The sequence below is a fragment of the Oncorhynchus masou genome, chromosome 33, assembly GCF_036934945.1.
Source record: "Oncorhynchus masou masou isolate Uvic2021 chromosome 33, UVic_Omas_1.1, whole genome shotgun sequence".
Lineage (NCBI taxonomy): Eukaryota > Metazoa > Chordata > Actinopteri > Salmoniformes > Salmonidae > Oncorhynchus > Oncorhynchus masou.
In genome coordinates this window covers 24,030,498-24,058,115 of record NC_088244.1, presented here as the reverse complement: position 1 = coordinate 24,058,115, position 27,618 = coordinate 24,030,498, and the positions used below count along the sequence as shown (strand labels likewise).

Below are 27,618 nucleotides of genomic sequence, written 5' to 3'. Positions count from 1 at the left end.
GTGCAGCACGAGGAACAACATATGGTCAACTACAACAACAAACATATATATTTCTATACTATAGAGCACATCACATGAGGGATGTGGTTACCTTCTTCTAAGATTGTGATTTACTGGTAGCCTGTGTCTCCTTTCTTATTGTTTCTGTCCATTCCTCTGGTTGTGGTAGTTGATTGGGTTGACAGTTATGTTGTGATCAGTGTGGCCACCTCTAATGGGCATGGGGGAGTTGTCTATGTCGACCACATTACCTTTTATATATTGTACTCATATATCACAGTGTTTCTTGAACTCGGTCCAGGCGCCCGGATCATCAAGCTTGGATTATTTGAATCAGCTAAGTAGTGTTAGGGTAAAAACCATACGTGGACCCAGGGGGGAAACCATGTTTTAGCAGACCTCTTAACCCTAATTGCTCCTGTAAGTATCTCTGGGTAAGTGCCTTGCTGAAGAGCATGTAGACAGATTTTTCAGCTCGTTGGCTCGGGGACTCGAACCAGCAACCTTTTGGTTACTTTCCCAATGCTCTTAACTGCTAGACTACCAGCTGCCTGGTTAACAACTCTGTCACGATCAAACTTTGTAGAACGCTCTGACAATGTCCCCAACATGTGATCTGCTGAACAGAGATCCTAGGATGTGTCCTGATGATTCTAAGGTGTCACTACACTTGTCTACCCTACGATGCCAAAACATGTTATTTAACTCCTCTGCATTAACATGCTTGCATCCAAGATGAGCTGTATAATAGTGTGAGTAATAGATTCAGATTTCCCATATTTTAAGTGAACCCTTAGCATGGTGGTGTTTTCAGAGACAAGCCCCCCTCCCCAGTCAGAGTGGAGTGTTAGTCACACAACATGAGGTGTTATTGTTATAGAAGCACCCTCCCTGCCTTCTGCTGACCCGGGTCATGGTAATCTCTCCAGTCTGAGAGATACTGGCCAAGTATATCACTAGATCAGTCTCCGAACACTGAGGGTCGCACAGCCATGCTGCCACCCCCCTCAACGCTCCACTAACACTCCTCCTGTCCCTGTTCAACAGGGCTGTCAGGCTAGTTATGCAAGTCGTGTCCTCCTCTCCTATCCTCTGCAAGTCGTGTCCTCCTCTCCTATCCTCTGCAAGGCGTGTCCTCCTCTCCTATCCTCTGCAAGGCGTGTCCTCCTCTCCTATCCTCTGCAAGGCGTGTCCTCCTCTCCTATCCTCTGCAAGGTGTGTCCTCCTCTCCTATCCTCTGCAAGGCGTGTCCTCCTCTCCTATCCTCTGCAAGGCGTGTCCTCCTCTCCTATCCTCTGCAAGGCGTGTCCTCCTCTCCTATCCTCTGCAAGGCGTGTCCTCCTCTCCTATCCTCTGCAAGGCGTGTCCTCCTCTCCTATCCTCTGCAAGGCGTGTCCTCCTCTCCTATCCTCTGCAAGGCGTGTCCTCCTCTCCTATCCTCTGCAAGGCGTGTCCTCCTCTCCTATCCTCTGCAAGGCGTGTCCTCCTCTCCTATCCTCTGCAAGGCGTGTCCTCCTCTCCTATCCTCTGCAAGGCGTGTCCTCCTCTCCTATCCTCTGCAAGGCGTGTCCTCCTCTCCTATCCTCTGCAAGGCGTGTCCTCCTCTCCTATCCTCTGCAAGGCGTGTCCTCCTCTCCTATCCTCTGCAAGGCGTGTCCTCCTCTCCTATCCTCTGCAAGGCGTGTCCTCCTCTCCTATCCTCTGCAAGGCGTGCCCTTTGTTTTATTTATTCCACAATTCGTTTCAATTTTTTCGGAATTCATTGTTTTTTGCAGAATAGCTTTGTTTTTCTGATTTTTGCTTTGTCTATTTCTAGATAGAGGACTGATCAAGTTGACTGAGATGTTTACATGGAAACTGATGAGCAGCTGTCTGCCTCTCAGGTTGTTTCCCGTGTAAGCCATTGTAAAACACAACAGCTGTAAAACTACTTTTCTGGGGTTGAAACACACACACAGACCTAGAATAGCCTGTTCTAGGGGAAGGGCTGCCATACATTGTTGATGGGAACAGAAGATGTGGTTTTGTTTGTGAATGTACATTGTAAGAATTAAAGTCTGTTCTGTGGGTAGTTTATGTGATTGGGCGTGTACTTTATTAGGTGTGCGGTTCTTGGGCTTGTGTAACAGCCAGAGGCTGTCGTTACATAACTGTCCCTCTGCCTGAGTCCATGCTCATTGTGCTGTTGGTGTGTGTGTCAACAGCGGGTAGGAAATAGAGGCAATATGTGTCATCTTATTGGGCTAACTTGCCACGGGGGGGGGGGGACTAACCATTGAGCTCATAGATTTCAACAGTCTATTGACCCCTTAGTTATCCTTTATTCACGGCTGTAGTACTAAGACTTCTGTGGGTTGGCACATTAACCTCTCGCACATCGAATTTACACAGAAACCTTAATATTAAGTTGGCAAGTGCTGATTATTTACAAAGACACAATCTGCTCTGGCTCACATGGTCTGTGTGTAATGTATACCCACTTGCGAAAGGTTAATCAAGCTTATTACAACTCCTGGTCAATGGTACTGGTAAATATTTTGTCCTGAGGTGAACCTCTGTGAAAGGTGGCCCTGTATTGCAGCTTCCGGCAGTTTCCCCGCTCCGTGACCTGAAGTCACCCAGTGAACACATGTTGCTGCTGTGATGCTGAGCGTAGGGGCTTCTCTGATTTTTGTACACTGGACTGAGCGTTCTGAAATCTCCTTACTGACGTAGATGAGAGGGAGACCACTTCACTAGTGTGTTTTTTTTTAGTGGGCCAGTGGCTCGCTCACCCTTTGGATGTCTTCTTTTGGGCTCCTAGTGGATCTAAGGCCCTCAATCAGAAGCACTGAGTTTGTTTCTCTGATTCTGGCTCAGTGGTTTGTGGGATTTGTGGAATTAGTCATTCTAATTATGTGGTTTGATTTCCTACCTCGCTCTGGCAAATGTTCTGGTATGGCTGCCTGGGCGTGTTCTGGATTAGGTTCAGTTGGCGCAGTCCCGCACCTGCCTGCAGACCTGTTGTGTAACTCCGTGGGTCAGAGCGAGCTTCAGCAGCACTGTATGAAGTAGGAACATGACATACACACATATAGGCCAGGCTGCCAGGAAACGGGGCCTCTGAAACATTACACTCATGTGATTCATGGACCTGGATCAGACTTGGTACCAGTGTTGCATGTCCACTCCACTCAGATGACATGGATTCTGAGAGCTCTGAACGTTGTTTCTCAACTGAGTCCTCACATATTTGATCTATACCAATACCAACATTCAGTGTCTTGATGGTTATTTGATTCAGTTGATTCAGGTGTGCTAGTGGTTGAATAGGTCAAGTTGGCAATGTGAAACGACTAGGTTAAGAAACGCTGGGTTAGAAAGTGCATTGGAGAAGAGGAAGTAAATTAACTCTTTCCAGATAATTAATTGTCTTAGCGACACATGGAGACCATGATGACCTTGAGCCATTGTTGTTGTTTACCAGTCAGTTCCTCTTCCTCTTGTTGTCATGGCGCCCCCTGGTATTCATCAGGGCACGTCGCCTGTTGGTAAATGTCGGTCTGGTAATTGGTAATTGTCGGTCTTTGATAATCAGCACTACGCAAATGCTGATTCTCTGCCGTAGGAACGGTGTTACTTTAGCTAAGCACCGTTCCATAAACGACCAGGATAACATCAGAAATCCGCAGGTTTACACAAAGTGAAAGCGCCCCCCCCCATCCTCTACCCTGCATCCCTCCCATCCAGGATACCCCAGAAGAAGCAGTCGGGGAGGGGGAGAGAGCAGGATGTGAAACCATGGACTGCACTCTCTATGCTTCTGGAATGAATTAGGACAGGAAGTTGATGGGTAGTCAATGTGTCATCGCTGTGATGGCCTTTGTGTGTTTCCCAGGCTTATATAAAATAGTCTTTGTTGTGAGTATTCCTACAGTGTTGCATGGAGGCCAACTCCCCTTTATCTCACTGGCTATTATGATTGGACGACTGCCATGGCTTGCTGTGTGTAAAGTGTCGTTGCCACAAAGTTAGTCCACTCCCTATCTGAGTTTTTTTTTTTTTTTTTTATTATTTACTACCAATCGGAAGGAATTTTTGTTTTCCGAAGTCCTGTCTTTGGTGAATGGAACCTAATTGTGTCCCCACTGTCTAGTGGAATGGTGCTGATGTCCTCAACTCGCCTGGTCAGAGGCACCTATAACAGTAGAAATCCATGATCGCTTGACGATATACACTCCGGTGCCAGTTTTAGGTACACACATCTAGTACGAGGTCGGACCTTCCTTATCCCCGGAACACCCTGAATTCTTCAGGGCATTGATTCTACAAGGTGTCGGAAATATAACACTGGGATGTTGGTCCATGCTGACGCAATGAAATCAGGCAATTGCTGCAGATACAAGTCTCCGCTAGGTAAAGCCCCGCCTTATCTCAGCTCACTCGTCACCATAGCAGCACCCTCTCGTAGCACGCGCTCCAGCAGGTATATCTCACTGGTCACCCCCAAAGCCAATTCCTCCTTTGGTCATCTTTCCTTCCAGTTCTCTGCTGCCCATGACTGGAACGAATTGCAAAAATCTCTGAAGCTGGAGACTCACATCTCCCTCACTAGCTTTAAGCACCAGCTGTCAGAGCAGTTCACAGATCACTGCACTTGTACTTAGATGGGCTGTTTACAGATAGGCTATCTACCTACCTCATCCCCATACTGTTATTTATTTATTTATCTTGCTCCTTTGCCCCCCAGTATCTCTACCTGCACATTCATCTTCTGCCAATCTACCTTTCCGGTGTTTAATTACTATATTGTAATTAATTCGCCACCATGGCCTATTTATTTCCTTAACTTACCTCATTTGCACTCACTGTATATAGACTTTTTGTTTTCTTTTGTTCTACTGTATTATTGACTGTGTTTTGTTTATTCAATGTGTAACTCTGTGTTGTATGTGTCGAATTGCTACGCTTTATCTTGGCCAGGTCGCAGTTGCAAATGAGAACTTGTTCTCAACCAGCCTACCTGGTTAAATAAAGAACCTGGTTAGATGGCAGTACATTCATACTGCGAACAGCCCGTTCCATCTCATCCCAAAGATGCTCTTTTTGGATTGACCAGCAACAATGTTCAGATGTGCTGTGGTGTTCAATTGTTGTTCAGTTTGTATAAAGGGACTTATCTTGTGCCAGGAAAATATTCCCCACACCAGTACACCACTGTGACCAGCGTGCACTGTTGACACCAGGCAGGATGGGTCCATGGACTCATGCTGCTAGTGTCCAACCCTGACTCTGCCATCAGCAGGACGCAGCAGGAACCGGGATCCTTTGCACCAGGCAATGTTTTTCCACTCCTCAATTGTCCAGTGTTGGTGATTGCGTTCCAACTGGAGTCGCTTCTCTTTGTTTTTAGTTGATATGAGTGGAACCCGGTGTGGTCGTTTGTTCCAATACCCCATCCGTGACAAGGATCTATTTTTTTTAAATTGAATATCTGAAACATACAATATACTTGCAGTGAAGCCGCTCAACAACTACATCATACCAGACATCCAACAGACTCTCATCCAGAGCGACACACAGAAGCATCCAGGGTCAATGCTCTGCTCAAGGGCACGTTGACATATCTCCCACCAGGCCAAAAAACGTGAACCCGAACCCTCCAAGTTCCCCCCACAGTTCCCCAATAGCTGGACAACTAAAATCATAACAGCAATGCAAACTGTATATGTTTGTGTGCATGTCTGGCGCTATTACATGTATATGTGTGTTCTTGTATGCGTTTATTTGAACCAGAGAGTGTGTGTGTGTGTGTGCACAAACACCTGCACGGCATCAGCCTCAGGAAAACTGGCATTGACTGTAAAAACACTGCCTCTCAGTGTTTATTTATTTTTATTTGACTTTTTATTTAACTAGGCAAGTCCGTTAAGAACAAATTCTTATTTTCAATGTTGACCTACCGGGAGCAGTGGGTTTAACTGCCTGTTCAGGGGCAGAATGACAGATTTGTACACTGTAAGCTCAGGGATTTGTACTTTCAACCTTTTGGTTACTAGTCCAACGCTCTTACCACTAGGCTACCCTGCTGCCCCAGTGTCATTCAAACATACGTTTTATTATGTTTTATTTTTACTTTATTTTTTACTTTTATCTTTGACCATCATTCTATTTCTCGCACAGCAACTCCACTCCCACTTGTCTCCAATTCCACATCCCAACCTTCAGCCCATCCCACTTATCTCTGCTGGCCACCCTCTTCAGATTTCTATGCAACATATCTTTCAACTATGCTGTGATGTTTAACGTACAATTTCAATCTATCTAATCGAATAGAATCCAGATTGCGAGTTGAAGATAAATACTTTTACTAAGAGTATTAGTAAATGACTGACCCGGTCTCTCCAGATCTCCTAATAGTACCATTTCTAGGGTCAATTTTAGATCAATGTTATGCATTTTCAGCCATTCCTGAACCTGAGACCAGAAACAGGCTACCTGAGGGCAATACCAAAATAAATGGTCTATTGTTTCTGTATCCTCACAACTGCAATCAACTGGTTTGTTTGTAACACAATCAAATGTGATGGGCCATTTCACGGGACGTATTGACTGAAAGAAACCGATTTGAAGACAACAAGTCATGACATTGTGCACCAATGATTTGCCCGCTGTTTTGTTGATTGACTGTCTTTTAACCCAATGACCACTGATCGTCTTGAAATCTAGCTGGGTAGATGGCCAATGAGCTGAGCTAAACGGCAATACGCCATGTTTATGTGTTGCAAGACCAACCCATGTAGTAAGCTTCAGCGTAACGAGAGTCATTCGCTATTGAAGTTTCATACCGGAAGGAGAAGCACATATTACGCACTGCATTGTTTGGTGAACACACAGATTCAGCTGTTTATATATCAATCATAATGGCGACTAAGTCAGGGAAAGCTAAATCTAAGTCTAGGTATACAGATGTACACACAATTTTAGAATAAATTGATTGGGAAGGTGAGAGATTGTTGTAGGACGCTTCATTTAGCGATTGTGGAGAAATATTTTTTGAACGGGAGAGGACATCGTTTTGGACTGGTAAGTTATTTTCATGCTAATGCCCTTGTTTGAAATTAATAATATAAAATATTATTTGATTTTTTAAAACATTTTAGAAGCAATATATAAACATGTAATGTCATGAAATGTGAGATGCGTGTGTCTGCCGCCACACCCCAACCCACATGAAATAGCCTATTTGAGGCTGTTGAGGAGAGGGCAGGACCACATCAATGGCCAAAGTGAAATGAAGACAGTAGATCTGGTCTGTCATAATATAATAGACACAGTAGATCTAGCTGGTCTGTCATAATATAAAAGAGACAGTAGATCTAGCAGGTAATAATAGTATAATATATTCAACCTAATATATTCAACCTTCAACTCATATATATCTGTTTATTATACCTGTTGATACAGGGCTCATATGTGAAACTATTCTAACTGAACATTTTCTTTCACAGTGACACTGACTCCGAATGGGAGTCTTATCCGGTGTCCTGTATGAATTTAAGTATGCTCTCTCTAATTCTCTCTTTCTCTCTCGGAGGAGGACCTGAGCCCTAGGACCATGCGTCAGGACTACCTGGCATGATGACTCCTTGCTGTCCCCAGTCCACCTGGCCTTGCTGCTGTTCCAGTTTCAACTGTTCTGCCTGCGGCTATGGAACCCTAAACTGTTCATTTTTACTCTTGAGGTGCTGTCCTGTTGCACCCTCTACAACCACTGTGATCTCCACCCGGCACAGCCAGAAGAGGACTATTTTTCCTAGCCACCGTGCTTCTACACCTGCATTGCTTGCTGTTTGGGGTTTTAGGCTGGGGCTATATAAATTGATTTGATAGAGGACTGAGGGTCCTCCAAATATTGAAAGTGTGTAAATAGTTACCCATGTTATTTTGTAAATGTATATATACATATATTTTTTCATTTTTTAATCAATTATTATTATTTATTTTTTATTTTTTTTGTTTTTTTTGGGGGGGGGGTGTTAGAATACCATTTTGGTATTTTGTATATAGTTATTTGTTTCAAAATGTATACCTTCACCAATTTGGCCACTTGGGTACATTTGGTCTACTTGTGTGGGGCACCTGGGTGACTTCATGATAAATGTCATGAAGCACACTCATTTTGGAAGTTATCATTCTGTTATCATATCATTTGCCCTCTTATATTTTTCACTGAAATTGTCCCCATCATCCTATCTGAATGTTTGTTTTATCTTGTTCATTTTAAAGATGATGATATAAAAAATGTGGGTTTTTTCATTGTTTTATCTAAACCAGATCTATTGTGTTATATTCTCCTACATTCAATTCACATGTACACACACTTCAGTGTTTTCTTTCAAATGGTACCAAGAATATGCATATCCTTGGTTCTGTGCCTGAGCTACAGGCTGTTAGATTTGGGTATGTCTTAAGGCGGAAATTAGGGGGGAGCTGGAAGAGGTTTTAAGCGTGAGAATTTTACTCTGGCTAATCTCCAAACTCCCCCTCAGCCCTCCTACCTCCTCACACAACCTTTCCAGTGTTGCATTGATTTTAGCCAGAGCACTAGCCTCTATTTCAACAGTAAGTAAATCATCTGTGTCTGTAGATTAATCTGTTTTTCTTTTTTTTAATTGGGTTAAAGATCTTTCCATGATGGATTATGTTGTCCCTCCATAGCGTAAAGCTGTTTGTACTAGTCGATTTCCCTCGGGATCTGCTTAGTATCCAGATTGGCTCTTTACTGCAACCAGTTTTTTTACGAAAAGATAACAATGAGTCTTTCCCATGACGACAGGTGTCTATAGTACAGCCAGCTATAACTCGCGGAACCCACACAAACTTGCCAGCCATGAAGGCTAACCGCATCGTGGAATCCTTAGCAACAAAACTTTAGTTGTGAGTATATTCGATTTAATTGGCCCACCCGACACGCTAGTGTCCCACCTTGCCAACAATAAATGCAAATGCGCTACGCCAAATGCTAATAGCACTCGTTAAAACCCAAACGTTCATTAAAACACATATGCAGGGTACTCAATTGAAGCTACACTCGTTGTGAATCTAGGCAACAAGTCAGATTTTTAAAATGCTTTTCGGCGAAAGCATGTGAAGCTATTATCTGATAGCATGCAACACCCCGAAATACCTGAAGGGGACGTAAACAAAAGAATTAGCGTAGCCGGCGCTACACAAAACTCAGAAATAAAATATAAAACATTGATTACCTTTGACGAGCGTCTTTGTTGGCACTCCTATATGTCCCATAAACATCACAATTGGGTCTTTTTCTTCGATTAAATCGGTCCTTGTATACCCAAAATGTCCATTTATGAAGACTGTGTGATCCAGGGAAAAACACTTTCTAAACGCAACGTTATTTTTATAAATTAAAAAAGTTGCCTATAAACCTTGACAAAACACTTCAAACTACTTCTGTAATCCAACTTTAGGTATTAGTAAACGTTAATAAACGATCAAATTGATCACGGAGTGATCTGTATTCAATAGGAGAAAGTTTGGAAATCGTACTCCAGTTTCCCCTTTTCATCACTTCCTCCGGGAGACTGTACCACAGGATGTGCCTATTACTCATATGACCAAGGATTTACCTGCATAGAATTCACAACACTGGCGACATCGTGTGGAAGCTGTAGGAACTGTAAGTCGGTCGCTATCTATTATACCTGGCAATAGACAATACAGAGACTGGCGGATTGATTTTTTTCTTCGTCGATTTTGTGATCAGGTTTCCTTGGGATTTTGACCACGAAACACGTTCTGTTATAGTCACAGACATCATTTAACCAGTTTTAGAAACGTCAGTGTTTTCTATCCACACATACTAATCATATGCATATACTATATTCCTGGCATGAGTAGCAGGATGTTGAAATGTTGAGCGATTTTTAACAAAATGTTGAAAAAAGTAGCCCTAGCTCTAACAGTTTCAACCAACCGAGCGTAGACAGTACAATGTTCTGTTGCCCACTCTGATGACGTATGTTGCTTGATGAGGTTGAATGCCCAGCACAAGGATCGATTAGTTGTGCCTTCTGAGATGCCGTTGTTGTACTGTGCCATTATTTGTCTGTTTTTGTTTTCCACATGACACACTGTCTGTAGGAGCAATCCATGTTCATGAACATGATCGTGTACCTAATAAACTACCCACTGAGTGTGATTGATTGCTGTTCAAATTGTTGTTTGGATGCTGGCTACCTTAACTTGGCCTGATGAGGCTTTGGTCTACAACTTTGATTGGGGTGGGGGCCACAAAAAATCTGAGCTCCTCATGAGGGGCCACAGTGGCTCGCGGGTCTGCATACCCACATCTATAACCACATGCAGTCAGAGCTGTCCCTAGCCTTTTGGGGGCCCTAAGGGAAATTCACTCAATTTGTAGTTTTAAAGCAAATTTCCTGCACCGTCGACACATTTTTCCAAATCTGAGTGAGAGTGACTTGCAAAATCAATGAGGTTCCCCTGGTCAGTAATTCAACCATGATTACTACAAGTTTGGTTAAATAGTCTAGCCAGCTATCTCATCTAAAAAATGTTAGCTGACATGGGCTAATTGAGTGACTGACCATTTTTTTTTTCACAGCCACATTTCGGAATTGTACCTTGCGCATTCTACTATTCTTGAGACCCCAATTGAGTTCCCAAAAATATTTTGAAAAATATATGTATTTAAAACATTTTACAAATAATTTTTGTGGGGGGGTGGTATTGATTAGCAGGCCTACAAAAACAGCCGCCAGTTGCTCATCCCTGGTTTACATGGTACAAGGCTGAACATAACCCACACTAAACTACCATCCTAAATCACCCCCTGGTTTTCTCTTGGTGTTGGGGTGTACTTTAGGATCTTGATAATCAAAGCTGACCTAGCTATTAATAGGCTTAGTCCCAGCTGTTGCATAAGGGTCAGAGTTTTTTCACTGGTAAGGGAGTTATTTCTGGAACCAAAATCAGGAAGACAAGTCAATGAATTACCCTTTCGTCCCATACATAGCTATTTGTGACTGTTTGATTTACCCCCCCCCCCACACACACACACACACACTCCCTAGAAGTGCATTCTGATACTTCTCACTGTCACTGAAGAACATTCTCTCACTCTCACCCCCCCTCAGCCAGTGATTTCCCCCACCCTCACTTTCTGACTGTAACCTGTGCTCTGTCTGTGCTGTATGGATGTGAATCATCATAAGGCATTTCAGGAATCTGTTATGTAACTGTCCTTTACGGTAGTGGGAAGGGGAGGAGTGGAGGCGACTCCGGGACGAGTTGGTAGAGCATGGCGCTTGCAACGCCAGAGTTGTGGGTTCGAAAGTATCAATGTATGCAATCACTGCTGTAAGTCTCTCTGGATAAGAGCGTGTGTAAAATGGTCTGAATTTTAATCTGTCTCCTTGGCTTGTAACCTTTTTGAAATGTTTAATGTTTTTTCAGTAGCAGTCTCCTTTTGGAAGGGCTTGCTCCTGGCACTTACGCCAGGGTTACATTGATTAGGGCATGCAACAGAAAATGTTTTTACTTCTCGCAACGGAAAACAAAAATGAATTGTTTTATTTTTGACATGTTCAGGTATTCCCTACATGTTTCAATGTGTTTTGTAACAAATATGACCCAGTGCAGGGAGGTGGGAGTGACCGGTGATGAAGAGCAAGACTGATAAACTGGCAAAGGGTTTGCTTCCTACAGAAAGGTCACTTTAGTCTATGTTCCGTCCCAGAGAGAGAAATTACCCCTGGGCTTGAAGGATAAAGTACAAAAATATGTACACAGCCTTTTGACAACCTCCTGGATTACATAATGTATCCCTTTTTAAAATGGGTTGAATACCTCTTTTCATATTAGGGTTTTGTGACCAACCTTTCAATAAGCTCTGTATTATTTATGTTGTTAAATTGGTTTGTAAAACCAATATGACAGAGGTCACAATGGGACTGTTTTGGATGTTAATGGACCTGAATTCAGAGCAAAGAGGTCGTTTTGTAGATGGTTAGTCGGAGAGGGCGTTTCATGTCATTTGTTTTTCTACTCTATTGGCTCACCACCAGCCTCTGTCTGCATTATATAAATTACTTTTCTTCCTGTTTTGCCTTTTCTCTCTTTTGAATGTTCATCATGTTTTAGTTGGAGGCTTTCCTGGCTGGGTTTTCATGAAGGTTTCACCTTGATCCCTATCTAGTGTACTACTTTTGAGAAGGACCCACATAGGGCTTTGGTCAAAAGTAGTGCAGTGTATATAAGGAATAGGGTGCCATTTTAGACACCTGCTCAGTGAAACGAAACAAGCTCCAGGTGTTACTGCCTCACCACTCTGCCCTTGGAGTCTGGTTCTGAGATAGAGTAGTCTGGCTGGACTGGACCAAACTTGGCCCAAGATGGATGTTCTGTTCTGACTGATGTGCTGTTGGGTCAGTCTGGGTTCAAAGGTTGTCTATGCTAATAGCTGTCAGTGTGGGGCAGTGATGTTTTTCTGGTTGAAAATTGTGTATGTGGATCTGAGCAGGACAGGACAATACAGGACTGGGTCAAGCTTAAGTGACAAGCTGGGCTTATAGGTAGGTAAAAGAGCCATATACAGTGAAAGTATTCAGAAATGATTCATACCCCACATTTTGTTGTGTTAGTCTGAATGCAAAATGGATTGCATTTTTTTTCCTGTTACCCATTAACACACTGTGACAAAGTGAAAACATGTTTTTAGAAATATTATAAAATGCATTAAAAAATGAAATCCCGAAATATCTGATTTAAATATTTGCTATGACCAAATTGAGCTCCAATTTCCTTTGATCGTCATTGATGTACAGTTGAAGTTGGAAGTTTACATACACTTAGGTTGGAGTCATTAAAACTCGTTTTTCAACCACTCCACAAATGTATTGTTAACAAACTATAGTTTTGGCAAGTTAGGACATCTACTTTGCAGTATTTTTTCCAACAATTGTTTACAGACAGATTATTTCCCTTAAAGTTCACTGTATCACAATTCCAGTGAGTTGACTGTGCCTTTAATAAACAGCTTGGAAAATTCCAGAAAAGTATGTCATGGCTTTAGAAGCTTCTGATAGGCTGATTTCCATCATTATAGTTATTTGGAGGTGTACCTGTGGATGTATTTCAAGGCCTACCTTCAAACTCAGTGCCTCTTTGCTTGACATCATGGGGAAAATCAAAATAAATCAGCCAAGACCTTAGAAAAAGAATTGTAGACCTCCACAAGTCTGGTTCATCCTTGGGAGCAATTTCCAAATACCTGAAGGCACCATGTTCATCTGTACAAACCAATAGTATGCAAGTATAAACACCAAGGGACCACGCAGCTGTCTTACCGCTTCAGAAGAAGATGCGTTCTGTCTCCTAGCGATGAACATACTTTGGTGCAAAAAGTGCAAATCAATCCCAGAACAACAGCAAAGGACCTTGTGAAGATGTTGGAGAACACCGGTACAAAAGTATCTATATCCACAGTAAAAGGAGTCCTATATCGACACAACCTGAAAGGCCACTCAAGGAAGAAGCCACTGCTCCAAAACCGCCATAAAAAAAGCCAGACTGCAGTTTGCAACTGTACATGTGGACAAAGATGGTACTTTTTGGAGAAATGTCCTCTGGTCTGATGAAACAAAAATAGAACTGTTTAGCCATAATGACCGTCATTATGTTTGGAGGAAAAGGGGGGAGACTTGCAAGCCGAAGAACACCATCCCAACCTTGAAGCACAGGGGTGGCAGCATCATGTTGTGGGGGTGCTTTGCTGCAGGAGCGACTGGTGCACTTCACAAAATAGATGGCATCATGAAGGGAGAAAATGTGGATATTTTGAAGCAACGTCTCAAAACATCAGTCAGGAAGTTAAAGTTTGGTCACATATGGGTCTTCCAGATGGACAATGACCCCAAGCATACTTCCAACGTTGTGGCAAAATGGCTTAAGGACAACAAAATCAAGGTATTGGAGTGGCCATCACAAAGCCCTAACCTCAATCTTATATGCGAGCAAGGAGGCCTTCAAACCTGACTCAGTTACACCAGCTCTGTCAGGAGGAATGGGCCAAAATTCACCCAACTTATTGTGGGAAGCTTGTGGCAGGCTACCCGAAAAGTTTGACCCAAGTTAAACAATTTGAAGGCAATGCTACCAATATTAATTGAGTGTATGTAAATGTCTGACCCACTGGGAATGTGATTAAAGAAATAGAAGCTGAAATAATCATTCTCTCTACTATTATTCTAACATTTCACATTCTTAAAATAAAGTGGTGATCCTAGCTGACCCACGACAGGGAATTGTTAGTAGGATTAAATGTCAGAAATTGTGAAAAACTGAGTTTAAATGTATTTGGCTAAGGTGTGTGTGTGTGTGTGTGTGTGTGTGTAGACTTCTGACTTCAACTGTAACTACAACGTGATTGGAGTCCACCTGTGGCCAATTAAATTGTTTGGACATGTTTGAAAAGAAACACACTTGTTTATATAAGCTTGACAGTGCATGTCAGAGCAGAAACTATACCATGAAGTCCAAGGAACTGTCTGTAGATCTCTGAGGTAGAATCTATTTCATCCATTTTATTTTTATTCAGCCTGTAACACAACAAAATGTGGAATAAGTCTAGGGTTATGAATATATGACGAGGTGGGGCTTGGTTGAGCTGTATTAGGTTGCATTGAGCATGTCAGTGTTGGCTACAATGTGACAGTGGAGAGATGTATGTGGATCATACTGAGAGGGCTGTTGATGTGGGCCATAACCTTGGTTTCCTCCCCAACCTTGTTTGTCACTCTTTCCAGCCGCATAGAGAGCCAGAAACACCTGCTCATAGCCCCAGTGGTGAGGGTTTCATAAGCTCTCCATATTTATTAGCACTTACATAAGCACCCCAGATCTAGTTCAGTGTCTCCAGTCTGGAGGCAGGGCCAGACAGGTTTGTATCCAACTCTGGCCCAGTCACTCCCTGTTAACCACAAAAAAAAGTGTGTCTCAACGGATCTTTTATATCAATCCCTCTGGCTCAGTTTTAATTTTTAACTGTTCTTGAATCCGTTTTTACCTTCAGTGATGGAGCAATCCATGCCTGTTATATACAACTCCAGTCCTCGAGTACCCTGGACAAGCATACCTGATTCAACAAGTCAACTAATCATCAGGCCCTCAATGAGTTCAGTCTGTATTTTATGTCCAGGGTGACAATAAAACTGTGTGCAGTTGGGGGTACTCAAGGGCTGCAGTTAGGATCCACTGATATACAGCATACCTTTTTTATAGGTTTTCAATCAACATTTATTTGAATTGATTTATGTTTTGTATACCAATAATTACACCCTTCCCCCTCTGTCTCTCTTTACAGACCAGCCTCATACCGCTCCCTTCAGCTCGGGGAATGAAGCACAGGGAGGGGACTCTGCGGGATGGCAGTGCACCCCCCCATCTACCTCAGCCTCGGGGGAGACGCCGTCCCACCCCTTAACACAGCCCCACTCTCGACCGTCCTCACGGCCTGAGAACCAAATTCCCTCGCAGTCCCTGAGTGGAACCAAGAAGAGGTCCCACTCTAACAAACCTGCACACATGAGGAGGAACATCAGGTATGACCCCTGACCTCTGAAAACATCCAAACTCACAGATATAGAGAACAACATCTAATATAAGCCCTTAACCAGCTTCAAAGAGGCAATGAATGGTGATATTTAACCATTAATTCTTTAACTCTTTATCATCTATCCATACAGCACACGTAGTGTATCTTCAACTGTGTTCTCTTGCACTATCTAGCGTTCTGTCTTATTGATTTTCCTTAGAGAGGGCTCACTATGAAGGCTCTAAGTAGAATATCTCTGTATTACTCAGTCTGGCAACAAGTCAATCATGCTGCCATGAGTGGGATTATTTCCCCAGTGTTTATTACAGTATTACAGCTCTCTCTCACTCTCACTCACACGCACATGCAGAGATATGTTTACTTGACCAAAAGTATGTGTACACCCCTTCAAATGAGAGGATTTGGCATTTTCTGACAGGTGTATAAATCAAGCACACAGCCATGCCTTCTCCATAGACAAACATTGGCAGTAGAATGGCCCCTACTGAAGAGCTCAGTGACTTTCAATGTGGCACTATAATAGGATGCTACCTTTCCAACAAGTCAGTTCATCAATGCTAGAGCTGCCCCGGTCAACTGTAAGTGCTGTTATTGTGAAGTGGAAACATCTAGGAACGACACTCACTACTGAGTTCCAAACTGCCTCTGGAAGCAATGTCAGCACAAGGACTGTTCGTCGGGTGCTTCATGAAATGGGTTTCCATGGCCGAGCAGCTACACACAAGCCTAAGGTCGCCATGCGCAATGCCAAGCGTCGGCTGGAGTGGTGTAAAGCTCGCCTCCATTGGACTCCATTGGAGCAGTGGAAACGTGTTCTCTGAAGTGATGAATCACGCTTCACCATCTGGCAGTCCGACACATGGATCTGGGTTTGGTAGATTCCAGTAGAATGCTACCTGCCCGAATTAATATTGCCAACTGTAAAGTTTGGTGGATGAGTAATAATGGTCTGGGGCTGTTTTTCATGGTTTGGGCAAGGCCCCTTCGTTCCAGTGAAGGGAAATCTTAACGCTACAGCATCGAATAACATTCTAGACAATTTTGTGCTTCCAATGTTTTGGCAACAGTTTGGGGAAGGCCCTTTCCTGTTTCAGCATGCCAATGCCCCCGTGCACAAGCGAGGTCCATACAGAACTTATTTGCCGATCGGTGTGGAAGAACTTGACTGGCGAGCCAGGCCTAATCGCCCAACATCAGTGGCCGACTTCACTAATGCTCTTGTGGCTTAATGAAAGCAAGTCGCCGCAGCAATGTTTCAACATCTAGTGGAAAGTCTTCCCAGAAGAGGGGAGGCTGTTATAGCAGCAAAGGGGGGATCAACTCTATATTATTGCCCATGATTTAGGAATGAGATACATATACATGCATACATGCATGCACACACACAAACAAACACAGATATATAGATACACACAAAGGAACACATAGAACATTAGTAATGTATATCCCCATGCGATCTGGCTCGGTCTAGTCAGTCTGTTGGCCTTATAACAGAGATGGGTGCCTGGTGCCTATTATGAGCTCTCTCTTCTCCTTCTCCATCCCTCTCTGTCTCTCTCTCTCTCTGTCTTGTCTCTCTCTATTCCTCTATGTGATGTAGAAAGCTACTGAGGGAGCAGCAGTTGGAGGCGGTGACCAAAGCTGCCCAGCAGGAGGAGCTGGAGAGGCGGCAGAGGCTGGAACAGCAAAGGAAGGAAGGGCACGTCCCTGTGGTCCTGCTACCTGAGTACACACCAGGTGAAGACAGACACACACACAAACACACATAATTGATAGCTGTAGTGTCAAATCAGAAATATTTTTGTCTTGAATTACTCTACTCTTTAAGTATAATATTATTGTAGTATCATAATAGAAGATACCAGGCCTGGTCTTCATAGCAGATTTTGAAAAGGCGTTTTATAAAGTACGACTAGAATTTATATATAAATGCCTGGATTACTTTAATTTTAAGAGTTATGTACAGCATCCCCAGGTGTAAAATAGTAAATAATAGTTACTTCAACGTTTTGAGCTTCAAGAGGAGTATAGCAAGGCTGTCCATTGTCTCCATATCTATTTATTATGGCCATTGAACTGCTGCTATTAAAATGAGATCCAACAAGAACATCAAGGGGTTAGAAATCCAGGGGATAAAAACAAGTGTGAATGTATGCCGATGACTCAAGTTATTTCTTAAGTCTTCAATCTGGATCCCTGCACAGTCTCCTTGAAGAACTTGATCACTTTTCTAGCCTCTCTGGACTAAAACCTAATTATGACAAATGTACCATATTACGTATTGGATCATAAAATGACACCACCTTGTAGTTTACCAATAAAATGGGCGGATGGTGAAGTAGACATACTTGATATTCATATCTCAAAAAATAATAATGAATTTACCACAATCAATTTCAATAGAAAGTTAGCAAAAATAGATAAGATTCTGCAACCATCAATAGTTAATACTTGTCTATTTATGGAAAAATCACATTGTGATATGATCAAAGAGTTAATTTTTAATACATATAAGAAAAACATATTTCATTTTATTTGGAATGCTAAGCCAGACAAAATTAAACGTGCCTATTTATATAATGAATGTGAGTTTTTGGGGGGGGCTAAAATTATTAAATATTAAAGCTTTTAAACCTCTCACTTAAGGCTTCACTCATACATAAGTTATACTAAAACCCAAAATGGTTTTCCACTTCCAGCACTTCACAAAATAGATGGTATCGTGAGAGAGGAAAATTATGTGAATATATTGAAGCAACATATCAAGACATTTTTTTTACCTTTATTTAACTAGGCAAGTCAGTTAAGAACAAATTCTTATTTTCAATGATGGCCTAGGAACAGTGGGTTAAACTCTAGCGACGAGCAATCCCGTATCCGGGAGCGTAATCATAGCCTCAAGTGCATTACCATAACGCAACTTTTTCTATTCATGAAAATCGCAAATGAAATGAAATAAATATATTTAAACACAAGCTTAGCCTTTTGTTAACAACACTGTCATCTCAGATTTTCAAAATATGCGTTACAGCCAACTCTCGACAAGCATTTGTGTAAGTTTAGCATGGCATAATGCTATGCTCGGCTGTGCTGGCAGCAGGCAACATTTTCACAAAAATAAGAAAAGCAACCAAATTAAATCATTTACCTTTGAAGAACTTCAGATGCTTTCACTCAAGAGACTCCCAGTTAGATAGCAAATGTTACTTTTTTCCAAAAATAATATTTTTGTAGGCGAAAAACGTCACGTTTGTTCATCCTGCTTGGCTGAGAAATCGATCGAAAATACTTCAACTATAACGCCAAACTTTTTTCAAAATTTGCTCCATAATATCGACAGAAACACGGCAAACGTTGTTTAGGATCCATCCTCAGTGTTTTTAACATATGTATTCAATAATATATCCGTGGAGGCAGTTGGTTTCTCATAAGAAACTATTGGAAAAATGGCTACCTCGGTATTTTACGCAACGTTTTCTCCGGGAGACACCATGCGTCCACTCGCCCTATATGGTCTCTTACAGCCATTCTCCAATGGAAATGCCTAAAAAGACATCACGATGCTGCAGACACCTTGGGAAAAACGTGGAAAACGTAAGTTGACTCCTAGCTCCTTCACAGCCATATAAGAAGTCATTGGCATGAGGCTGTTTCAAAAAATGCGGCACTTCCTGATTGGATTTTTATCTGGGTTTCGCCTGTAACATAAGTTCTGTGGCACTCACAGATAATATCTTTGCAGTTTTGGAAACGTCAGAGTGTTTTCTTTCCAAAACTGTCAATTATATGCATAGTCGAGCATCTTTTCGTGACAAAATATCTTGTTTAAAACGGGAACGTTTTTCATCCAAAAATTTAAATAGCGCCCCCTATATCCAAGAAGTTAACTGCCTGTTCAGGGGCAGAACGACAGACTTGTAACTTGTCAGCTTGGGAATTTGAACTTGGAACCTTCCGGTTACTAGTCCAACTCTCTAACCACTTGGCTACCCTGCCACCCCAGTCAGTACGTTAAAGCTTGGTCGTAAATGGGTCTTCCAAATGGACAATGACACCAAGCATACTTCCAAAGTTGTAGCAAAATGGCTTAAGGACAACAAAGTCAAGGTATTAGTGGCCATCACAAATCCCTGACCTCAATCCTATAGAAAATTTGTAGGCAGAACTGAAAATGTGTGTGAGCAAGGAGGCCTACAAACCTGACCAAGTTACACTAGCTCTGTCAGGAGGAATGGGCCAAAATTCACCCAACTTATTGTGGGAAGCTTGTGGAAGGCTACTAACTTTGATGCAAGTTAAACAATTTAAAGTCAATGCTAACATACACTCAATTAGTATTTGGTAACTTCTGACCCACTGGGAATGCGATGAAAGAAATAAAAGCTGAAATAAATCATTATTCTATTTTTCTGACATTTCACATTTTTAAAATAAAGTTGTTATCCTAGCTGACCTAAAAGAGGGAATTTTTACTTGGATTAAATGTCAGGAATTGTGAAAACTGAGTTTAAATGTAGTTGGCTAAAGTGTATGTAAACTTCTGACTTCACCTGTATATGGGGCATACAACAATCTCAGCTCTGTAGATTATTTTGCAAAGAGACAGAATCACTACATCATTTGTTCTGATATTGCCCACGTATAGCTTGTTTCTGGTCACATGTTCAGGAATGGTTCAAAAATCACAACATTCACTTACAAATAGCAGTGTTCGGCAATTTGGAAAGCCATAGTCAGTCAATATATAGTATAATAATACTCGTAGGAAAGGTGTTTATCTTTAGCTCACAATCTGTGGATACTACATGATTAGAAAGTTTCAAAATATATTTTAAACATCACAGTACAATTGATCTATGGTGATAGGTGGGATGGGCTGAGAGTGGCTGAGGGGTGGGATTAAAGACCTTATGTTCAATATTGTATTGTTATGTGATTGCTGTATATAAAAATACAATGTATATGTAAAATGTATATGTAGCAGAAAAGCTGTAAAAGCAAAGATATGTCCTCTGAAGAGTGGGTTGGTGGATGGGTTAATAAAAGATTGGACATCTACTCTACTCATTCCAGGGCTTGTCTTTATTTTAACTATTTTCTACATTGTAGAATAATAGTGAAGAAATAAACTATGAAATAACACACATGGAATCATGTAATAACCAAAAAAGTGTTAAACAAATGAAAAATATATTTTGTTTTTGAGATTCTTAAAAGTAGCCACCCTTTGCCTTGATGACCACTTTGCACACTCTTGGCATTCTCTCAACTAGCTTCATTGAGGTGAGGTAGTCACCTGGAATGCATTTCAATTAACAGGTGTGCCTTGTTAAACGTTAATTTGTTTAATTTCCTTCCTTAATCATGGAACTACCTATCCCAGATCTGGGAGAATTGTCATCAACTACACTAATTAGCATAGCGCAACTGTCTAAAAATATTACTGAAATTTTTCATATTCATGAAATCACAAGTGAAACAGATTTTGAAATTCTGCTTTACAGCCAAAGCAAGACAAGCGTTTGTGTAAGGTTATCGATAGCCTAGCATAGCATTATGTCCAGCTAGCAGCAGGAAGCCTAAGCTGTCAATTATATGCATATTCTAGCATCTGGTCCTGAGAAATAGGCCGTTTACGTTATTTTTCCAAAAATAAAAAAATAGTGCCCTCTAGTTTCAAGAGGTTAATGCGTTTAAGCCAATCAGTTGTGTTGTGACAAGATAGGGGTGGTATGCAGAAGATATCTCTATTTGGTAAAAGACACGTCCATATTATGGCAAGAACAGCTGAAATGAGTAAAGAGAAACGACAGTCTATTATTACTTTAATTAAGACATAGAGGTCAGTCAATCCAGACAATTTCAAGAACTTTGAAAGTTTCTTCAAGTGCAGTCGCAAAACAAAGTGCTATGATGAAACTGGCTCTCATGAGGACTGCCACAGGAAAGGACGACCCAGAGTTACCTCTGCTGCAGAGGATAAGTACATTACCAGCCTCAGAAATTATAGACCAAATAAATAAATGAAGTAACAGACACATCTCAACATCAACTGTTCAGAGGAGACTGCTTCAATCAGGCCTTCATAGTCGAATTGCTGCAAAGAAACCACTACTAAAAAACACCAGAGAGAAGAGACTTGCTTGGGCCAAGAAGCACGAGCAATGGACATCTCTCATTTTTCTGATGAGTCCAAATGTTCGATTTTTTGTTCCATCCGCCATGTCTTTGTGAGACACAGAGTAGGTGAACGGATGATCTCTGCATGTGTAGTTCCCACCGTGAAGCATGTGTTATGGTGTGGGGGGTGCTTTGCTGGTGACCACTGTCAGTGATTTATTTAGAATTCAAGGCACTCTTAACCAGCATGAATGCCATAGCATTCTGCAGCGATACGCCATCCCATCTTGTTTGCGCTTAGTAGGACTATCATTTATTTTCGAACAGGACAATGACCCAACACACCTCCAGGCTGTGTAAGGGCTATTTGACCAATAAGGACAGTGATTAAGTGCTGCATCAGATGACCTGTCCTCCACAATCACCCGACCTCAACCAAATTGAGATGTTTTGGGATGAGTTGGACCACAGAGTGAACTAAAAGCAGCCAACAAGTGCTCAGCAACTCTTTCAAGAAAAAAAAGCATTCCGGGAAAAGCTGGTGAAGGGAAGGCCAAGAGTGTGTAAAGCTGTCATCAAGGGTGGCTACTTTGAAGAATCTAAAATATGTTCTGATTTGTTTAAAACACTTTTGGTTACTACATGATTCCATATGTGTTTCATAGTTTTCATGTCTTCACTATTCTACAATGTAAAAAATAAAGAAAAACCCTTGAATGAGTAGGTGTCCAAACTTTTGATTGATACTGTGTATCATTAAATCAAAAATCAAATCAAATTTTATTTGTCACATACACATGGTTAGCAGATGTTAATGTGAGTGTAGCGAAATGCTTGTGCTTCTAGTTCCGACAATGCAGTAATAACCAACAAGTAATCTAACTAACAATCCCTAAACTACTGTCTTATACAAAGTGTAAGGGGATAAAGAATATGTACATAAGGATATATGAATGAGTGATGGTACAGAGCAGCATAGGCAAGATACAGTAGATGGTATCGAGTACAGTATATACATATGAGATGAGTATGTAAACAAAGTGGCATAGTTAAAGTGGCTAGTGATACATGTATTACATAAGGATACAGTCGATGATATAGAGTACAGTATATACGTATGCATATGAGATGAATAATGTAGGGTAAGTAACATTATATAAGGTAGCGTTGTTTAAAGTGTCTAGTGATATATTTACATCATTTCCCATCAATTCCCATTATTAAAGTGGCTGGAGTTGAGTCAGTGTCAGTGTGTTGGCAGCAGCCACTCAATGTTAGTGGTGGCTGTTTAACAGTCTAATGGCCTTGAGATAGAAGCTGTTTTTCAGTCTCTCGGTCCCAGCTTTGATGCACCTGTACTGACCTCGCCTTCTGGATGATAGCGGGGTGAACAGGCAGTGGCTCGGGTGGTTGATGTCCTTGATGATCTTTATGGCCTTCCTGTAACATCGGGTGGTGTAGGTGTCCTGGAGGGCAGGTAGTTTGCCCCCGGTGATGCGTTGTGCAGACCTCACTACCCTCTGGAGAGCCTTACGGTTGAGGGCGGAGCAGTTGCCGTACAAGGCGGTGATACAGCCCGCCAGGATGCTCTCGATTGTGCATCTGTAGAAGTTTGTGAGTGCTTTTGGTGACAAGCCAAATTTTTTCAGCCTCCTGAGGTTGAAGAGGCGCTGCTGCGCCTTCTTCACGATGCTGTCTGTGTGAGTGGACCAATTCAGTTTGTCTGTGATGTGTATGCCGAGGAACTTAAAACGTGCTTAAAACGTACTGTTCCATCGATGTGGATAGGGGGGTGTTCCCTCTGCTGTTTCCTGAAGTCCACAATCATCTCCTTAGTTTTGTTGACGTTGAGTGTGAGGTTATTTTCCTGACACCACACTCCGAGGGCCCTCACCTCCTCCCTGTATAGTGATTCACTGGTTGATACTTAACACACTCAGGTGATTAACTACTGCATCTCTCCCTCTGTCCCCTCCAGGACATCTGTCTCAGAGTGTGTCTGCCAGCGTGGCCAAAAAGGATCGTGTGATCTGCCTGGACACCAGTAACAGCAGCACTAACGTCAGAGGAGACGACTCCAAAGCTCTGGTCCCAGAATCACACTCGCCCAAAGAAGGTGAGTCCCCAGTCACTATGAGACTGTTTGGTGTCCCTCATCAAGCTAGAGAAGCCCCAGGGTCTGTCACACATGACATATTATTATACAATATCTTACACATGTTAACTGAGACGAGGGCTGTTGCGGTGACCGTATTACCGCGACACCAGTGGTCACGAGTCATAATGACAGTCAAATTCCACATTTTGTTGTTACTCGGGCTGTTACGGTGACCGTATTACCGCGACACCAGTGGTCACGAGTCATAATGACAGTCAAATTCCACATGTTAACTGAGACGAGGGCTGTTATGGTGACCGTATTACCGCGACACCAGTGGTCACGAGTCGTAATGACAGTCAAATTCCACATGTTAACTGAGGCTAGGGCTGTCACGGTGACTGTATTACCGTCACACCAGTGGTCACGAGTCATAATGACAGTCAAATTCCACATGTTAACTTCTTGAAACTCCCCATCCCGGATCCGGGATCGTGACTAAAGCCTCAGGCTCATTAGCATAACGTAACGTTAACGATTTCTGAAAATCGCAAATAAAATGAAAATAATGTGCCTACTCTCAAGCTTAGCCTTTTCTTAACAACACTGTCATCTCAGATTTTCAAATTATGCTTTTGAACCATAGCAATTCACTAATTTGTGTAAGAGTATGCTAAGCTAGCTTAGCATTTTGAGTAGCATTTAGCACGCAACATTTTCACAAAAACCAGATAACCAAATAAATAAAATCATTTACCTTTGAAGAGCTTTGGATGTTTTCAATGAAGAGACTCTCAGTTACATAGCAAATGTGCAGTTTTTCAAAAAAATATTATTTGTGTAGGACAAATCGCTCCGTTTTGTTCACGTTTGGCTATGGAAAAAACCTGTATACAGTTATAGCCTGAAGCTCATTAGCATAATGTAACGTTAACGATTTCTGAAAATCGCAAATAAAATGAAAATAATGCGCCTACTCTCAAGCTTAGCCTTTTCTTAACAACACTGTCATCTCAGATTTTCAAAATATGCTTTTGAACCATAGCAATTGACTAATGTGTGTAAGAGTATGCTAAGCTAGCTTAGCATTTTGAGTAGCATTTAGCACGCAACATTTTCACAAAAACCAGATAACCAAATAAATAAAATCATTTACCTTTGAAGAGCTTCGGATGTTTTCAATGAGGAGACTCTCAGTTACATACCAAATGCGCAGTTTTTCCTGAAAGCGTCTGTGTGTAGGAGAAATCGCTCCGTTTTGTACATCACATTTGGCTACCGAAACGAACCGAAAATTCAGTCACCTACAACGTCAAACTTTTTCCGAATTAACTCCATAATATCGAGTCATAATGACCGAAACATGGCAAACGTTGTTTGGAATCAATCCTCAAGGTGTTTTTTCACATATCTCTTCATTGATATATCGTTCGTGGAAGCCTGCATTCTTCTCTGAATTCTGTGGAAAAATACTTGCAGCTGACTTTTGCGCACCAATTTCGGCGCAGGACACCGGGCGGACACCTGGTAAATGTGGTCTCTTATGGTAAATCTTCCAATGATATGCCTACAAATACGTCACAATGCTGCAGACACCTTGGGGAAACGACAGAAAGGGCAGACTTACTCCTCTCGCATTCACAGCCATATAAGGAGACAATGGAAAAAAGAGCCTCAAAAATCCTGCTCATTTCCTGGATGCCGTCTCATCTTGGTTTTGCCTGAAGCTCACGTTCTAGGGCACGCACAGAAAATATCTTTGCAGTTCTGGAAACGTCAGAGTGTTTTCTTTCCAAAGCTACCAATTATATGCATAGTCGAGCATCTTTTTGTGACAAAATATTGCGCTTAAAACGGGCACGTCTTTTTATCCAAAAATGATATAGTGCCCCTAGAGTTTCAAGAGGTTAACTGAGACTCGGGCTGTTACGGTGACCGTATTACCGCGACACCAGTGGTCACGAGTCATAATGACAGTCAAATTCCACATGATTGCTTCGTCATGGTAATTAGGCTTCTCCAAGCTCTGCTGCTGCTGGTCATTAGTAGCCTAGCGAAGTTGCTAACTGCCTGGTATTCAGCACTCTATTGTCCCTCTAATCACTCTGACATCAATGCAAATGTATTTGAATATCTAATTAAACACTTCATGAGAGCCCAAGAGCTCATGTTGAGCAACATTTCTATAGGCTATGCATGAAGAGGAGGATCCCATCATCTTTCTATAGGCTAGGGCGACTATTTATTCTCTCAACTTTCCTAATATTAATCACATTCCTTAAAATATAGGAGTATAGCTACCTGGCTGGCATTAAAATAAACCACAGCGTCCTCCATTCGCTATTTATGTGCATAGATGACATGTATTTTTTTCCCTGCCCCTGTTTCGATACAGGTGCATGATAATGGTCCTACCTAAATCAAAACTAATGTCACACATATATATTATTTAGTATATGTAAAGACATGATTAAACCAAGAATAGACTGATGGATGACAATATTAGCCTATCACTTGTGAATTATATATTATCACTTGTGAATGATACCTAGCATAAGAAACAAAGCCTTTCTTTTGTGACTTGTTCGAATCCTCGTCGCACACCTCGTAGCCTGGCCTATATGTTTTAATAAGGTTTGTACCACTAAAGTGGCCAAATAAGTTCTTAAAATGTAAGCCCATGAATCCGCTTACTAGGGGTGTAGAGCCTAACTGGCATATATAAGCAGTGCGTGGGTTTTTGGAAGATAATTTTCAACATAAAAATGCACCTTTTATAATAAAAGCATTACATACATTATTACATTTGCGATCACTTTTGATAATGGTGTTTTCCGCTAATGGAACATTCACCACGTTCATAGCCTACTACCATGTGCGCATTGATGCGCTTATAATGTGAAGAAATAAACTATTAGGGTATCAACATTTGAAGCTAAACATTCTGATCTGTTGCATCACACTCATTGCATAGTGGTTGTATTCATTTAGGATCTATCTCATCCCACAACTGTCCCAGACTATGTTTGGAATATTTATTTATTGCACAGAATAGAATAGGTTGACTTTTGTAATATGGGGGGTGGTAGATTGACATAGGCTAGTGCTTTTGCTGTTCATTAGGCCTACTCATCTTGTTGGCTGACGAAAAGTAAATGTGGACACTTACTCCAATATCTTCAATATGCACCTCGCAATTGGATAAGGACACGCGCAGTTGCGTCCCGATGTGTCTGTCTTAACTTGTAGCCTGTGATTAAGACCGATCACGTGAGTGGGAGTGAAATGGGAGTGAGAAACACTTCGGATTGCGCAGCAGATATTTGAGAATGTCAAATTGTGAGACTATTGGAGTGTGTACTTCCTTCGCAAAAAAGCAGAGCTCATGCCTTTCAAGCAACTTTTTTCAAATCATCATTAGTCTCATCATGCAGCCTTACAATGTATTAAAAATCAAAACAGTTAGACCATTGTAGCCCACAGCCATTTGGCATAGCCAGATCAGGACCTATCATAAGGACAAGTCAGTGTATGCTATTCTGTTCTTCTGAAGTAGACTAGATTTTTTTCATATCATACTTCTTTAGAGCTGTCTAAAATAAATTATGGATTTGTTGTGAAGGTGTAGGCTATATTGCATGGATTTATTCGACTTTTTAAAATGTGTGGAAGCCAGGAGATACCAAATGTGTTTATGTTAGTTAGTGATCAATTACATTGAAACTGGAAGTTATTTGCTTGACAATCACCGGCTAGCGAAATT

The 27,618-nt window shown here is 41.7% G+C and overlaps 1 protein-coding gene across 3 annotated transcripts in view; it reads left to right on the top strand.

Annotated features, from left to right (window-relative positions):
- Positions 1–27,618, top strand: part of LOC135528075 (helicase ARIP4-like) — an 83,533-nt gene that overhangs the window by 30,717 nt on the left and 25,198 nt on the right. For all 3 annotated transcript variants that reach the window (XM_064956849.1, XM_064956851.1, XM_064956852.1), the window contains 3 exons: positions 15,386–15,623; positions 17,238–17,374; positions 23,736–23,873. In XM_064956849.1, the coding sequence (XP_064812921.1) occupies positions 15,386–15,623; positions 17,238–17,374; positions 23,736–23,873 (513 nt within the window). The remainder of the gene's footprint in view (positions 1–15,385; positions 15,624–17,237; positions 17,375–23,735; positions 23,874–27,618) is intronic.